The sequence below is a fragment of the Ctenopharyngodon idella genome, chromosome 6 (assembly GCF_019924925.1).
Source record: "Ctenopharyngodon idella isolate HZGC_01 chromosome 6, HZGC01, whole genome shotgun sequence".
Taxonomy (NCBI): domain Eukaryota; kingdom Metazoa; phylum Chordata; class Actinopteri; order Cypriniformes; family Xenocyprididae; genus Ctenopharyngodon; species Ctenopharyngodon idella.
In genome coordinates this window covers 9,011,611-9,027,926 of record NC_067225.1, presented here as the reverse complement: position 1 = coordinate 9,027,926, position 16,316 = coordinate 9,011,611, and the positions used below count along the sequence as shown (strand labels likewise).

Here is a 16,316-nt window from a genome sequence, read left to right as displayed (position 1 = left end):
TCTTGCTTCACAAGGTTTAATGGGTATTTATAAGCTGATGTTTCACACTGTACATTCCTAAACCCTGGGTTAACATCCTTACTTGCATATTTCCAGTGTCAATGTAACTGATTGGACAATTGCTGTACGTGACCTGTTTACATAAAGGCTTTAGCATTGAGCGTCCTCTTATTATATTGTGCTGACTATACTACTATGCTACTAAATTTGTCCTGGACTTTTCGGACTATAAAGGTAAGAATGAAGTTTCTGTGTCCAAAGTATGTGAATATGAGGCACGCGATTGGCTGTCTGTTGCTAAGCATCTAGCCGTAACTTTCTAACACCGCATCATTTTACACTGTACACGTTTGGCACCAGAAAGCAGGGTTTCATAACCCTGGGTGAAAAGCGGTGCTAACCCCACTTCTAAATAACAAGTGTGAATGTTCCTTTACAAAGTGATAATCTGGGGTTAAGTGCAGTGTGAAAAGCCCGGTTTTCTTTTCAGTTTTATGTATGAATGACTCACAAAAGCACAGAATAATTCCGCAAGAACAGAAAGTTTTATATTGTGAAAAGGAATCACATACTGGCAGTCCGTCCTCTCCCGGTTCACCTTTGTCTCCAGGGTTACCGGCAGGTCCAGGGTTTCCACGCTCCCCCTGACGGCCAGGACCTCCAGGTTCTCCCGGAAGCCCAGATGGGCCCTCTTTACCTGGGGTTCCGATAGGACCAGGCTCGCCAACTGGACCCTGAGAAATATATCAGCGTAAGCAGATTAGAGTCCATATTGTATGTGACATGAGAAGTGTCTTAATTTATTGGTCAAAAAGAATCAAACACATTGCAAATAATATTTGAAGAACTAGTTATTAAGCACTGCTTTGCTGGTTAAATTCATATTAGGGATTGTCACTCACAGCAGAGCCTGGTGGGCCGACACCTCCTGGGGATCCTGGGAAACCACTGGGACCCTTTTAGCAAAAGGAGAAAACCAAAGAGGATTCCGCAAAAGAAGGGAACGAAAAGCAACGAGAGGATTTAGCAAGCAACAGAGCATTTCTGAGTATTTCTAAGTTGATCAACAATTATTTTGATACCATGACTTTTGTAACTTACAGCTGCTCCTTGAGTACCTCTGCCACCTTTGAGGCCTGCAATTCCAGCCACTCCCTAAAAGAAGTAGTATATTTATACATGTTTATTTTCTTTGTCTGTCAACCCATATTTATGTATTTACAGCACAGACTCCAAACTACTTTTGAACAGTAATATTATATATTATATATATATATATATATACATACATACCCCTATGAAATAGTTACTTTATTTGTCATACAGCCTAAAATCAAAACCCAAAAAACCTTTTCCAACTTTATGTACAAATTTTGCCTTACAACAAAAATACGCCAAACATACCGCTTGGATTTCAGTCCAAAATGTTCAGTTTTGGTCTCATCAGACCATAGCACCTTTTGCCAGATGGCATCAGAGTCTTCCAGGTGTGTTTTTGCATAGCGCAAAGGAGACTGAGTGTGGCACTTTTTCATTTTTTGGGGGGGCAAAAAGCAAACACAGCACACCACCCAAAACACACCATACCTACTGTGAAGCATGGTGGTGGCAGCATTATGTTGTGAGGGGGTTTCTCTTCGGCGGGGACTGTGCAATTGGTCAGGATTGAAGGGAAAATGGATGCTGCCAAGTACATCCAAATTCTTGAGGAAAACCTGCGTCACTCTGCTAGACAGCTGAAGATGGGCAGATCTTTCACCTTCCATGCAACGCAATGGCTTAAGGATAGGAAGGTGAATGTCCTTGAGTGGCCAAGTCAGAGCCCTGATTTAAATCTGATAGAAAATCTGTGAATGGACTTGAAGAGAGCAGTCTATTGCCGCTCACCACAGAATTTGACTGAACTTGAGCAATTCTGCAAGGAGGAATGGGCAAATATTCCCCAATCTAGATGTGCAAAGCTAATACAGACATCCAAAAAGATTAATGGCTGTAATTAAAGCGAAAGGTGGCTCTATAAAGTATTAAATCAGGAGAATGATGACTTTTCCAACCCTGTTATTCTAGTTTTTCAGTTTTTTTATTAATTTTCAGAACTGTTTCTTTTTCTTTTATTACTTTGTTGTTGTAAGGCAAAATTTGTAAATAAACTGGAAAAGTTTTTTTTTTTAATTGGTTTTGATTTCTGACTGTACGACAAATAAAGTAACTATTTCAAAGGGATATGATATATCATATTATATATATATATATATATATATATATATAGCTCACCTGTGGTCCAGGTTTTCCTGCCATTCCCTGAGGCCCTGGAGACCCCGTCTCTCCCTTCGCACCTTCCTCTCCAGTTTCACCTTTAACTCCAGGCTGACCATCAGGACCCTAGCACAAAAACAGAACAATCTTTATAGCTTATAGCATATTATATCAAAGTAATATGTTTTATGATGGATGGATAGACTTACAGGAGGCCCAGCAAACCCAACAGGACCAGTAGGACCTGGTTCACCAGGTGAGCCCTAAAACACAATACATCAAAGGAATTGTGAGTCACATGAGTAAAGAACTTCAGCAAACATCGGTTTTCTCCTGGTAAACTGCTTTACTCACAGCCATTGCTCTGGAGCCTGGAGATCCAGGAGGGCCTCTTGGGCCTTGTTCTCCCTGTAATTGAACAATAAGTAGCAACAGCTGTAAAATGTACTTTTTAACCAGTTCTTCTAAAAAAAAAAAAAACAGAAGAAACTTCAAAGTCTCAGTATTGCTGAAAAAACACTGAAGCAGAACAGACAGGATCAATTCACCACTTATAAATAATTTTATTTATTTAAAAAAATAAAATAAATAAATAAATAAATAAAATCAAACCTTCTCCCCAGATGGGCCGGATGGTCCAATAGGTCCAACAGGTCCGGGTAATCCCTACAAACATAAAAGAAATTTTATTTATTGTCTTTGTAACCTCTGTTGTGTTAAGAAATGGGTGAGAAATTTGAAATATGGATATTTTATAATTCAGAATTATTGACTGGTAGGTTCAGTTTTTCCACTAAATTACGGATAAATTACAGATCACTCACTCGAGCCCCATCATTGCCAGCCGCCCCTTCAGCCCCTCTGTCACCCACTGCGCCCTGAGAAAACAGATAAAGAGTATTAAAACACAAGGTTTTGTGCATATCGCTCAGAAAAATATAGAGAACTCTGTATTGATGTGTTACAGATGTGGTTTCCTTCACTACTTCACAGCGCCACACAGACAATGTTTCACAGATAATATTAGAGAATATTAACTTCCTGCCTGAGGATATTGGTGAGTCATCCAGTATATGTCAGCCGTCATCCCTCACAGAGCCTGACCCACCAAGGAATTTAATATATGCAATATTGTTGCACTGATTGCAAAGCATGAAAATAAAATATAGTGTATTTGTTATGCATGTGCAAATGTTTAACATGTGCCAAAGCCTTTGATTAAGCAGACCCGTTTCCTCTTATCTCTCAGAGCCACACTCACACTTTCTCCTTTAGGTCCGGCTGGTCCAGTTATCCCTCTCTCTCCTGGCATGCCCTGTAGGCCTGGTGGTCCTGGTTCTCCCAAAATTCCAGTTGGACCTGGTTTACCCTGCACAGCCATTATTGATGTCATGGTGAACATGTTGAATTCTATCATCTCTTAGGAAATAGATGCATTGCATGTATTCTTGTGGATTATTAGTGAGTAAAAATATGACTCTAACCTTGGGACCATCAGGTCCAGGGGTTCCTGGGCTTCCTTTGGATCCTGGTAACCCATTAGGTCCCGGATCACCTCTCTCTCCAGGGGTTCCACGTTCACCCTACAAAAATGACAGATAAAAATATTGGGAGATTGCTTATGTGCACTGCTAAATGCTGTGCTCTGGTTCACTGCAGTGTAAGTACAATAGGCTCACCCTTGGACCAGTCTGCCCTGCACCACCAGCCTCTCCATGGATACCCTGAGGGGAAAAAATAAAAGCCATAGAGTTCTTTAATAATTCCCATTCTCAGTCAGTTTGTGTTCTTCCTGTCCAGCAGAAATGACAAGAAGTAAAGACTGGAATATAGTGATCAGGTAAAGAGCATAAAGAAGTGATCAACCCACCTCATCACCTGGTTTTCCCGACTCTCCTGGTGGGCCTGGGGGTCCAGGCAAACCCTAGAAGTTTAGCATAATTAATAATAGATCAACTCTAACAGGGACAAATCATATCAAGTTTATTTATTTTTTAAAAAGGTTATATACATTATGTATTTGTCCTTGAGGTCTACGTGTATTGTTAGTCAAGTTCATACCAAAATGATTTGTGTGATACACACAGCACAATGTTTGACAGACTTTCCAAAATTTTAGCCACATTTTGTGTGTTCTACATCCTTAAACGACCTTGACTGCCCAGACAAAATTTCTGAACGCCAAATAAATAAGTGTCATTGTTAATGTGGACAGTACGGAAGAGGATTAGGGCCAAGTAATGATAAAAAACAAAACCATCTCGAGATTAAAGTCATTATAATGCGAGATGAAAGTCGTGTTTCGAGAAATTTCGAGAGAAAAAAAAGTTGAGAATAAACTCATTAAACTTCTCAAATTCAGGGCGGCAGTGCAAAACAGTGAACCTAATTACTGTACAGGCAAAAAGTTCACTTCAAGAATGAAAAAAGTGGCGATTTACTGTAAATGTGCAAACGGAAACAGAAAGGACAATCTATATTATATCTCCACATAAGCACAGACTTAATGATATAGCCTACACAGACAGATAAAAGTCTACACACACTCGCTCTGCCTAGGGTGAAGTCATTATGCTTATCTGCACGTATGGTTTATTAATAAGGTGTGTACAGAATTTGATCTTTTAATAATAAGCGTTTTTCTTGTAAATCGTTTTAGAATGTCCCCTTTTCTTGCGAGTACATCAAACAAATTGTACTGTTTTTTTCCTTCTAAAAAGACCCAGCCGCTTGCAAATTCTCTTTAAAGTTTGTATGCTACTTATTATTTGGTTATAATTAGCTAAAGCTGATATATCTTTGTTATTGAAAGAAAGCCTAAAATATAACTTGACTAAGTGATCCAACTCTGTCATGTCCTCTATCAGTATGCAGTGAATATGACACTGATCGAATGTGTGTTTATCAAAATTTAATGAGTTTTTTCTCGAAACACAATGACTTTATTCTCAACATTTTATTTGAACTTTTTTCCTCAAAATTTAACAAGCTTTTTCTTGAAACACGACTTTATTCTCAAAATTTAGTGAGTTTATTGTCTACATTTATTTAGATTTTTTCTCGAAATGTAACGAGTTTTTTCTCGAAACAACTTTATTCTCAAAATTTAATGAGTTTATTCTCAACATTTTATTTTGACTTTTTTCTCGAAATTTAACGAGTTTCTCTAAACACAATGACTTTATTCTCAAAATTTAGTGAGTTTATTGTCAACATTTCGACTTTTTTCTTGAAATTTAACAAGTTTTCTCAAAACACATTGACTTTATTCTTGAAATTTAATGATTTTATTCTCAACATTTTATTTCGACTTTTTCCTCAAAATGTAAAAAAATTTTTCTCAAAACACAATGACTTTATTCTCAAAATTTAATGAGTTTAATCTCACCATTTTATTTAGATTTTTTTCTTGAAATTTAACAAGTTTTTTCTCTAAACACAACGACTTTATTCTCAAAATTTAATGTTTATTCTCAACATTTAATTCAAATTCTTTTCTCGAAATTTAACAAGTTTTTTCTCAAAACACAACGACTTTATTCTCAAAATTGAGCGAGTTTATTGTTGACATTTTATTTAGACTTTTTTCTTGAAATTTAACAAGTTTTTTCTCAAAACACATTGACTTTATTCTCGAAATATAATGATTTTATTCTCAACATTGTATTTTTACTTTTTTTTCTCAAAATTGTATGAGTTTAATCTCGCATTTTAATGACTTTAATCACGATCATGGTTTTATTTTTTTTATTATTGCTTGGCCCTAATCCTCTTCCGTAGGGGCAGGAATCCTAGGATTCAGAAATCACTGGTTTTGCTTGATTTTGATAAATTGTCTTCTTGGACTTGGGAGGCAGTTTTGAGTTTTAAAACTTGCAGTTTGTTTTCATAGTACATCAAAGTACATCATTTATGTGATAAGATCAAGGAAACTTTCTCATGATATGACCCCTTTAAGAGTATTTGAACATTCAAAGTCATTTCTGACTGAATGCATAACGAAAGAAAAAAAGAACATACTTGGAAGCCAGTTAGTCCAGGAGGTCCCTGTTCACCTCTCTTCCCTGCTATTCCCTGAAAATATATAAAATATACCCAGCCATATGCTATGAGTTCCACTTCTTAATATTTTACCACAACAGACACATTACTTGAGATACCTGAAATAGCTAAGAAATCAACCAATTAAAATTAACAGAAAATGTAATTAGCCATAAATGTGCCACGAATGACTAATCAGAAGACTCACAGGAGGTCCTGTAGTTCCCGCTGGACCTTCTTCTCCATCTTTCCCATTGGGTCCCTGTAGGAATCATAACCATCATATCAAATCATAATGACTGACTTGACTTTTAAATCACTATGCTATACAAAACTGACAGTCTTTACACGAGAAGTCTTTACACAAAAAGAGAATGACATTTATAACAGCTTGTTGTGAAATGTTACAGATGTTTTAAGGTTGCCGTAGCAATGTTGCACTATAATTGTAAGCCAGGACTCACTCTTTGTCCTGCAGGTCCTGGTGATCCTGTCTCTCCTGCTTTCCCTGGATCACCCTGCATATTCAGAGAAACTCATTTCATAACAGGAAAACACAAGTTAAGGGGAAAATCATCAGATGGAAATTTATAACAAAACTCTGAGCTAAAAAACACACGTATGCGTCTTATGGATTCTTTTTAGTAAACATTTTAGCATGTTAGCTACAACATTATTGGGTCATTTGTCCATTAGAGCGTCTTCAAAAAAATGCCTCCATCTATATTAAAACATTTATTACATCCTGGAATAAAGATCTGATCAGTAGCCTCCATCATCCTTCAAGTGGCTTTCAATGTAATGTCTAATAGCACTGAGTTTTGACACTGTGTGTGGCGGTAATTGTATGTGATGTGGAAATTACATTTTTCACTTTTAGAGAAGAAGCTGAACAGCCTTGGACTTAAAGTACTAACCCGTCAAGTTTTCTAGCAACTAATTACCTTTAAAAATAATGAAGAATTATGACAGAAGTATTGGGGAAAGTGATTCTTTTTTAAAAATAGCTACAAACTGTACACATAAATACCAAATTAATTAAAAATATAATTTCTTAGCGAATATGAGCACTTTTAAGATAAAATGTCAAGACAGGGGACAACCCCAAAATAGTGCAATTCTGGAAAATATAATATTTCAACACACAATTAAGGGGGAAAAGAAGATAAAAATGTAAGCTGTTATAATCGTTTGAAGTTAGACTGATGTTTTTTGGGATGGTGTTGTTATAATATTTAAAATCAGTAAATCTAAGGGGCAGAAAAGCCCCCCTACTAGAAGAATCTTTTTGTTCAGAAGATGTTATGAGGTACATTTTAATATACAAAATGACACATATGAGTAAAATTAAGAATATAATCTTATGGTTTTTTATATATTTATATATATATAAATATACATATATTAGAGAATTACACTGAAGCCTTTGGGTCCAGGTAGACCCATGGGTCCTGCTGCACCTCTGGATCCCGTAGACCCAGCTGAACCTGGATTTCCATCATCTCCTGGTGATCCCTAAGGAAAAAGGACATCGCTCTTCATCAAAAGACGTCACAGAACTCACAAAATTGTTATTTTAAATACATAGTTATTTCGATCTATTCAGCCATAACAGTAGGCTAATACCGGAAGGATGTGTTACTCCATATATTACCTGTGGCCCTATCTTCCCCTCTGCACCTTGCATTCCCAGAACACCTGTTAAGCCCTAAAGAGACATGACATATAATATGTGAACACCTTAAATGAAGTGGACTCAAAACCATCAGAGATCCTTATTTTGCAAATTAAGCGTTTAAGTACTCTATAACTGCATAGCATACAGGGTGTGATACATAATGTCACCCAATGTATAACATAAAAATACAGAACATATCTATTTTACCAACCCTTGCTCCCGGAATTCCTGTTTCCCCAGGTCGGCCAGGGTCTCCAGTTGCACCCTTAGGCCCTGATGAGCCTGGGACACCACGTTCACCCTGTGCACCCTGGGAGGATTAGAAAGAGAATATAGTGTAGTTATGGAATGATATTACATAGAAAAAAACAAATCATTTTATAATATATTTGTGCTGGTGATGATCTTGCTGGCATTGTTATCAGCCTTTGAAACCTTATTGGCTGTGTTTCTAACCTTTTGACCAGGCAAACCATCAGCTCCTGGAAAGCCACGGTTACCTGGAGCTCCCTTGAAAAAAATAAAACATTAAATATTATTGTAAAGAACAAACATGTAAAGCAGTCACTGCAATAATCACTTTGAATATGTAGACTTCCATGTTAGTCATTCACAGTAATATAATGAAACTCACTCTTTCTCCAGCTGGACCCGGGGCTCCAATGGCCCCTGCGTCTCCTCTTGGGCCTCGCTTTCCTTCTTCTCCCATCGGTCCCAATTCTCCTTGAGCTCCAGGTGAACCCTACAACAAAAGATATACTATTTCATCTATATCGTTGGATGAGTGTTATTTCAAACAATTATGAACAATAATAACAGTGATGCATCCAAATAAAAGGCACTGTCCTGAATGTTGTCAATACTTACAGGCTCTCCTTTAGTTCCAGGTTCTCCTTTAAATCCAGGGGAACCTAAATCCCCCTATGAGTACATGAAATGTATGAATGTGCACAATCAACATATCAAGCTTAAATAAAAACATGGGAGAAAAGTGATTCCCACAATGGTGTTTATAATTTTCCAATTTGCATTGTGTCATTACCAGTTGGCCCTTGGCTCCAGGAAGTCCAGTTGATCCTTGAGGTCCAGGTGGACCAGGCTGTCCAATCTGTCCAACAGGGCCCTGCACACCTGGGATCCCCTATGATGAATAGATGATGATAATGCAAAACTGTCTGTAGCACAATGGTACAGCCTGATTTAAAGGATTAGTTCACTTCAGGGTGAAAATTTCCTGATAATTTACTCAGCCCCACGTCATCCAAGATGTTTATGTCTTTCTTTCTTCAGTCGAAAAGAAATTAAGGTTTTTGAGGAAAACATTTCAGGATTTTTCTCCATTTAGTGGACTTCAACAGCTACCAACAGATTGAAGGTCCAAATTGCAGTTTCAACGCAGCTTCAAAAGGGCTCTACACAATCCCAGACGAGGAATAAGGGTCTTATCTAGAGAAACGATCAGTTATTTTCTAAAAATAATAAAAATTATATACTTTTTAACCACAAATGTTCGTCTTGTACTTGGAAGTACCGAGCAAGTGTTTACAAAGTGAACGTGCTAAGACTTAGTCAAACGCCCTTTACAAAAAAAAGGTAAAACAACGATGTTGGACGATTTTGAAGTTGGAGGAGTTTTTTCTCCCTACTGCGGTACTTCCGCCTACGTCAAGCGTGACCTTTCCAGCATGATTATGTAATGTGTGGCGCATCGCAGAGCTAGTGCAAGATGAGCATTTGTGGTTAAAAAGTATATACATTTTTATCTTTTTAGAAAACAACTGATTGTTTCTCTAGACAAGACCCTTATTCCTCGTCTGGGATCATGTAGAGCTCTTTGAAGCTGCACTGAAACCTTCAACCCGTTGAATCCCAGTGAAGTCCACTATATGGAGAAAAATCCTGGAATGTTTTCCTCAAAAACTATAATTACTTTTCAACTGAAGAACATCTTGGATGACATGAGAGCGAGTAAATTATCAGGAAATTTTAATTCTGAAGTGAACTAATCTTTAAGTGCTGGAGTTCAAATCCCTCACCCTAAAAAATGATCAATAATAATAGCAATGCTTGCCTTTGCAATGTTATTCCGCATTAAAATAAGCACAAAATTTGATAAATAGTGCATTAAGTAGTATTCTTTGATGAGTGTTTAAGGAACTTACTGCTGGTCCTTTAAGTCCAGGAGCACCATCTGTTCCTGGCGGTCCCTAGAAATGACATCAACGTTATGGAAATAATTTAATACACAAATCATTGGAAAGTAGAATGCGGGGCAGGTGAGACTGCACCTGGTTGCCCTGTGGTCCTGCTGAGCCTTGTCGGCCTGGTTCTCCCCTTGAGCCTTGGGGTCCACTGGTACCTCGTGGGCCTGTGGCTCCTGCCTGACCCTGTACAATATTTAAAAAAATTATGTTTTATTACTCACATTTTTTTATACCTGCCATAAACAATGGTTTATAAATATAAACTATAATAATGTAAATTTTGAAGGTGCAACTGTTCTAAGTATAACCATCAATCAGACGTACCTTCATGCCTGGACCACCAGGAAATCCTGGTGCTCCAGGAATTCCCATTGGGCCCTGTAAATGATATCAGTGTCAGGTTAGATAACACATCAGTATTCATTAACAGAACATACTCCGCATCTTTGAAGATAAAGGCAGATATATGTCTTTTGATTGGCTAGACACATGAGAACTGACAGATAAGGGACTGATGCACATACCAGTGTTGTTGTTATATATAGATAAAAACTTTTTAACTTTTAAAAAATCTATTAAAACTTAATCGGAACTTAAAATAAAAACTGAAAATAAAATAAAAAGCAGGAAAGAAAAAATATGACTAAATACTAAAATGTTACATAAATAATACTAAAATAGCACTGGCACATACCAATGGACCTGGTTTTCCCACATTTCCAGAAAGACCACGTTTTCCCTACAAACAGAAATTAAAAAAAAAAAAGCAAATGAAAGCAAACTATTTTATTAAACTCTCACCTCCAAGTCCAGATTTGTAAAACATTAATGGCTGACTTACCACAGGCCCTCCTGGACCGATGCGTCCTCTCTCACCAGGCATACCGATCGGACCCTGCGAAGAACAATATTAGTATCAAAAAAGTGCAGTTTTTATGTGAAACATCGCAATCAGAACTGCAATCAAAAGTGCTCCATACCGGCGGACCTACAGGTCCCATGGTGCCAGGAGACCCCGATTCTCCCTTTTATAATGAAAAGAAAGTGGCATTTACTAATACAGTCAAACTACAGGGACACAGATTCAAGAAAATTTTCACAGGAATTTGTTGGCTCCAAATATGTGACCTCTGACCTTTGACCCCACGGCACCTGGTTCTCCTTTTGCACCGAGCAGACCTGGATGACCCTAAAATGGGGATGTGATTCATTGGTTTTACACTGTTTGTGAAACACATTACATGAACTTGTGTATTTGGTTTGTACATTTAATAGTAATAAATACTAATAAAAAATATTAAAAAAGAATTCAAAGATCAGTATATTGGAAAGAAAGTTGTAATTTAACCCACCTTTGGACCTTTCATTCCAGACTGACCTGGTAACCCTGGAAACCCTCTGGAGCCCTATGAAACACATCATCACTGGTAAGGATACACTAAGCATTTAATGTGCAGTATTTATGGAAGCTTCCTGTCATCACCACACTCTTTTCTTTTAGCAATTGCATGATCATTGTTTTGATTTGTGTATGCATAGCACAACACAGTAATTCAGTCTGTGAGCCACTAGCTCACACCATGGCGTCTTGCATTCTGTGTTAATTGCTTCTTAGCTTCCTTGAATTAATTAGTCATTGTTTACATCTGTGTTTAATTTGCCATTGTCTGCCACACTATTTAAGTTCCAGTCTTTGATTTAATTGTTTTCTCTCTCTGCTCAGTTGTTCTTCCTTGTGTACTGCTTGAGTCATCTTGTAATTATTATCAGTTGCACTGTTATTATTTGTTTTGATTTGTATTTGAGTCTGTTTGACATTGTGGTCTGGAACTCTTCAACATTGGTTGACAGCCTAAAGATCAGAATGAACATGTTTTAGTATTTTAGTCCATTTAGTTTAGGAGTCATCATCCAGACATGTGTGGAATTTTATGTCAACTTGTAAAGATCGCCAGAAGATTGTGTAAAAACTGATCAGATGTTACAATGTTTATAACATGAATCAAGATGTCAGGGTTTGGCTAGTTAACATGGCCCAGTTACCCAGCTAACAGGGAATGTTCTCAGAACTTTAGCTAACATTCTGGCAAGGTTTTCTCAAAGTTACACATGAACAAAAATTCTTCCAGTAACGTTAACAGAATGTTCAAAAGTTATCTGGTCTTTAATAATGTTCTCAAAATGTTACCACAAAAGCATTACTTATACATTGTTCATGGAAGGTTTTTTTTTTTTTTTCTAAAATGTTTTAGTTGAACATTCATGTAACATTTTTTAAATGTTAAAGGGTTAGTTCACCCATAAATGAAAATTATGTCATTAATTACTCACCCTCACGTCGTTCCACACCCGTAAGACCTTCGTTCATCTTCGGAACACAAAAACAAAACAAAATATTTTTGATGACATCCGATGGCTCAGTGAGGCCTGCATTGCCAGCAAGATCATTTCCTTGTTCAATGCCCAGAAAGCTACTAAAAACATATTTAAAACAGTTCATGTGACTACAGTGGTTCAACCTTAATATTATAAAGCGACGAGAATACTTTTTGTGCGCCAAAAAAAACAAAATTTGATATTATTTTGACTTTATTCCACAATATCTAGTGATGGGCGATTTCAAAACACTGCTTCATGAAGCTCTTTTGTTTCGAATCAGTGGTTCAGAGCGCCAAAATCACATGATTTCAGTAAACGAGGCTTCGTTACATCATAAGTGTTTTGAAATTTGACTTTGGCAGTTTGATATGCGCTCCGAACCACTGATTCGAAACAAAAGATTCGTAAAGCTTCGAAGCTTCATGAAGCAGGGTTTTGAAATCACCCATCACTAGATATTGTTGAATAAAAGTTGTTTTTTTTTTTGTTTTTTTTTGTTTTTTGGCACACAAAAAGTATTCTCGTCACTTTATAACATTAAGGTTGAACCACTGTAGTCACATGAACTGTTTTAAATATGTTTTTAGTACCTTTCTGGGCACTGAAAAAGGAAATGATCTTGCTGGCAATGGAGGCCTCACTGAGCCATCGGATTTCATCAAAAATATCTTAATTTGTGTTCTGAAGATGAACGACGGGTTTGGAACGACATGACGGTGAGTACAATTTTCATGACAATTTTCATTTTTGGGTGAACTAACCCGTTAAGCCTACTACTCAGATAACATTCAAAAGTAACATTCCCATAATGTTGAAGAACAATAAAATGTAATGTCTCCTTAACATTCTCATAACCAAGAAAAGAACCGTTTTGAACATTCACAAATAACGTTTTTTCATCAACTAAATGGGAATGCTAGCAAAACGTTCTTAGAACATACTTTTGTTAGCTGGGTAGCCCATCCTGGTTGATGCCAGCAAACTCTGAGGGCAAAAATCTTTCTCGGCCATGCAAAAGTAGAAGTACAATATTCATTATGACCCCACCAATTATGCTTAGAAAGGTTAGAGTGGATCTTAAAAGTGTGCATGCTTAGCAATCTGCCCTGTTTACACCTGATATTAAGATGCGTTTTGGTCAATTGGATTACAAGTGGGTGATGCTAAATACAGGTGTAAATGGGGTCTAAAACGTTTTGAGCTTGTCTACTTTTGACCACTTTCAGAGGTAGTCGAAAACGCATTTGACTGGATTGCTTTCGTAGTGTGGTCGAATTTGTTCGAACAGCCACAAAAGAAGCCTACTCTCCGCTACTGAGCTAACGTGTAAACATTATGGGAAGCACGCTAGCCAGACGGACTGAAGACCCAAATTTGGGTTGAAGACGAAATATTCTCTCATCTTCCTGATTTCTAACACACACTCACAGCGTTTGGTGTGGTCTTGCGGCTGTCAGAGCAGAAACGAAAGTTGATGCTCTCCGTGTTTTTCTGTCGTTTCCGGTCGCGTTCATTTGTAAATTGCGTGAGCTTATTTTGTCCATTAAATCAAAAGATCTGAAAAAGCCCATACATTTACCCACCCATAGACCCTCCCCTCAAAGAAATCAGGACAGAAGTGGTTGAAAGTGGACAAAAGAGACAGATTAAAACACCAGGTGTAAACAGGAATGTGTCTCTCTCGTCCACTTATGATCCGATCGACCAAAACGCATCTTAATACCAGGTGGTAAACAAGGCCTAAGAGGATGTATTGAATTCCTGCATTCACAAACAGCTAGATGCATCTGTTCCATTCCTTTGAGCTGCATTTTTAAAAGCTGAACTTCTTTGAACCTGAATCACTGAAGAACAAAAAAAAGTGAGATGCACCACAATGGTCTGAGATGTCTGTCTAGGGCAGATTTGGTAATGTGTCCAGATGATGGAGAATGTGCCCTGTGTGAATAGCCCCTTAATTGTACACTATACTGTATAAAAGGAACATTTCAGCAGTCTTGTCTATATAAAACGTCTAATATAATATCAGCCACCCCTAAAACAGGACTGGGAACAGAAGCATTGTCTTACTGGAGAGCCAGGGGATCCTTTGTCTCCTGTATTTCCAGGCGGTCCAGGCTCACCCTGTTACAGAGAGGAACAGGGTTGTGTTATCATGAGCACAGGGAAACCAAGCTTACTTTTGTTCAGTGCATTCAAACTTTGTAACACATCACAGCATTTTTGAGAAGACTGGACTCCATTTTGCTTCACTATGATGTTTAAATAACGCAATCACTGGGCGAATTGTTGGTCTACTCACATCTGGACCAGCTTTTCCTGGAGGACCATCTGGTCCCCTTGGACCAAAAGAGCCCTACAAAGAAAAAAATCTTTATTGCACAGTAAGTGACATAATTGTTTTACTTGAACTATATGGCATGGACAGTTTCTCTCATGAATATTGCAGGCACATTTAAATAATTTACCAGTAAATGTCAGAATATTTATCATGCAATTTATGTAAAGTCTTACCATGGGCCCAGGATCACCCGCATCTCCTGGCGCACCTTGTGCTCCTGTTGGTCCCTGAGTGACACAGAGAAAAATAAATTTGGTGAAAACATGCAGTGTGAAAAAAAACATTGAAATGAAGACATTTATTACATGTACACAGCACCAAGCTTGAGAGAACTTACTGGTGGACCTGCCGGGCCTGGATGACCTCTTGGTCCGATTTCACCCTGATCACAACAAAGACATTATATCTCTGTTTAGTGGTTCTATATGGCAATCCAGCTAAATATTATAGAAAAGTCATTATTAAATGTGGAAAGATCCCTACCGGTGCTCCAGAGACCATCGACGCCACTCCTTGCTTTCCATCATGGAATCCAGAGGCCATTTGAGAAGCAAAGTTACTCTGTAAAACATAAATTTAATTAATTTTTTGAAAAAAGTTCAAGTCACCATGAAATCAAAATTGACAATTCCTGTCTTTTTTAATGGAATATTGCAGTATTTATCATAAACGATGTATCCGTGCACATCATTATTTTTTTTTAATTCACATGTCCTTGTAATCTTAAATCAAACTTCCCCTCCCTTATGCAGTGCCATCTCTTCTCTTCTCTGATGACTTGTTTAATGGCATGAGGGCGGGACAACCTGTCACTCATATGAGATCAACCAATAGCAAACCACAACCATCCAATGATCCAATAAAATCCCAATGGACTAAATCAAGATCAACTCTACATTTTTTCTTGTTAGAGAAGCTGTTTCACTCGGATATATGTCTCAATAGAGTGATGCAGGTATTTTTGTAGGCCAAAAACCCAGAAACGAGTTAGCATTTTAGCACTTCCGGTTCCATCGTCCTGAAGTCAATGGGTTTTTTGAATGGGAGTTTGGTTAAATGCTTGAAATAAGGTCTGTGGTTAACACAAGCTGAAGATATTATCACATTTTATTCTATGATATAAAATACATCAGTAAAGCTTTTATTTGTCTTGATACAAGTGGCTAATGGGACTACAGTGGTTGTCAGGACCATTAAACATCATCAGCCGAACAGGTAAACTCATCTACTCACTAGTCCACTTTCACAGCTTTGTTGTGTTTACAATTGCGCTCTTGCAACTATTATAACTCAAACTTTTAGGTAAAATGTTGACTGAAAGAGTTGTCGGAAGCTTAGTGATGGTGACGTTGAAGTCATGCTTCAGTGGTGTAGTTTGTTTATAGCCTAACTTTAGCTTTTGTATTTACGCTTAGAA

General features: G+C 37.6%; 1 protein-coding gene across 1 annotated transcript in view; it reads right to left on the bottom strand.

The window, feature by feature from the left end:
* Positions 1-16,316, bottom strand: part of col5a2b (collagen, type V, alpha 2b) — a 34,289-nt gene that overhangs the window by 6,635 nt on the left and 11,338 nt on the right. Inside the window, exons 8-42 of the mRNA XM_051896923.1 lie at positions 15,383-15,460; positions 15,237-15,281; positions 15,073-15,126; positions 14,861-14,914; positions 14,629-14,682; positions 11,532-11,585; positions 11,315-11,368; positions 11,160-11,204; positions 11,021-11,074; positions 10,874-10,918; positions 10,504-10,557; positions 10,264-10,362; positions 10,138-10,182; positions 9,018-9,116; positions 8,843-8,896; positions 8,610-8,717; positions 8,432-8,485; positions 8,187-8,285; positions 7,952-8,005; positions 7,714-7,812; positions 6,762-6,815; positions 6,506-6,559; positions 6,277-6,330; positions 4,127-4,180; positions 3,936-3,980; positions 3,741-3,839; positions 3,518-3,625; positions 3,081-3,134; positions 2,869-2,922; positions 2,611-2,664; positions 2,466-2,519; positions 2,275-2,382; positions 1,102-1,155; positions 903-956; positions 573-734 (exon numbers count right to left, since the gene is read on the bottom strand). Of these exons, the coding sequence (XP_051752883.1) occupies positions 573-734; positions 903-956; positions 1,102-1,155; positions 2,275-2,382; positions 2,466-2,519; positions 2,611-2,664; positions 2,869-2,922; positions 3,081-3,134; positions 3,518-3,625; positions 3,741-3,839; positions 3,936-3,980; positions 4,127-4,180; positions 6,277-6,330; positions 6,506-6,559; positions 6,762-6,815; positions 7,714-7,812; positions 7,952-8,005; positions 8,187-8,285; positions 8,432-8,485; positions 8,610-8,717; positions 8,843-8,896; positions 9,018-9,116; positions 10,138-10,182; positions 10,264-10,362; positions 10,504-10,557; positions 10,874-10,918; positions 11,021-11,074; positions 11,160-11,204; positions 11,315-11,368; positions 11,532-11,585; positions 14,629-14,682; positions 14,861-14,914; positions 15,073-15,126; positions 15,237-15,281; positions 15,383-15,460 (2,364 nt within the window). The remainder of the gene's footprint in view (positions 1-572; positions 735-902; positions 957-1,101; positions 1,156-2,274; positions 2,383-2,465; positions 2,520-2,610; positions 2,665-2,868; positions 2,923-3,080; positions 3,135-3,517; positions 3,626-3,740; positions 3,840-3,935; positions 3,981-4,126; positions 4,181-6,276; positions 6,331-6,505; positions 6,560-6,761; positions 6,816-7,713; positions 7,813-7,951; positions 8,006-8,186; positions 8,286-8,431; positions 8,486-8,609; positions 8,718-8,842; positions 8,897-9,017; positions 9,117-10,137; positions 10,183-10,263; positions 10,363-10,503; positions 10,558-10,873; positions 10,919-11,020; positions 11,075-11,159; positions 11,205-11,314; positions 11,369-11,531; positions 11,586-14,628; positions 14,683-14,860; positions 14,915-15,072; positions 15,127-15,236; positions 15,282-15,382; positions 15,461-16,316) is intronic.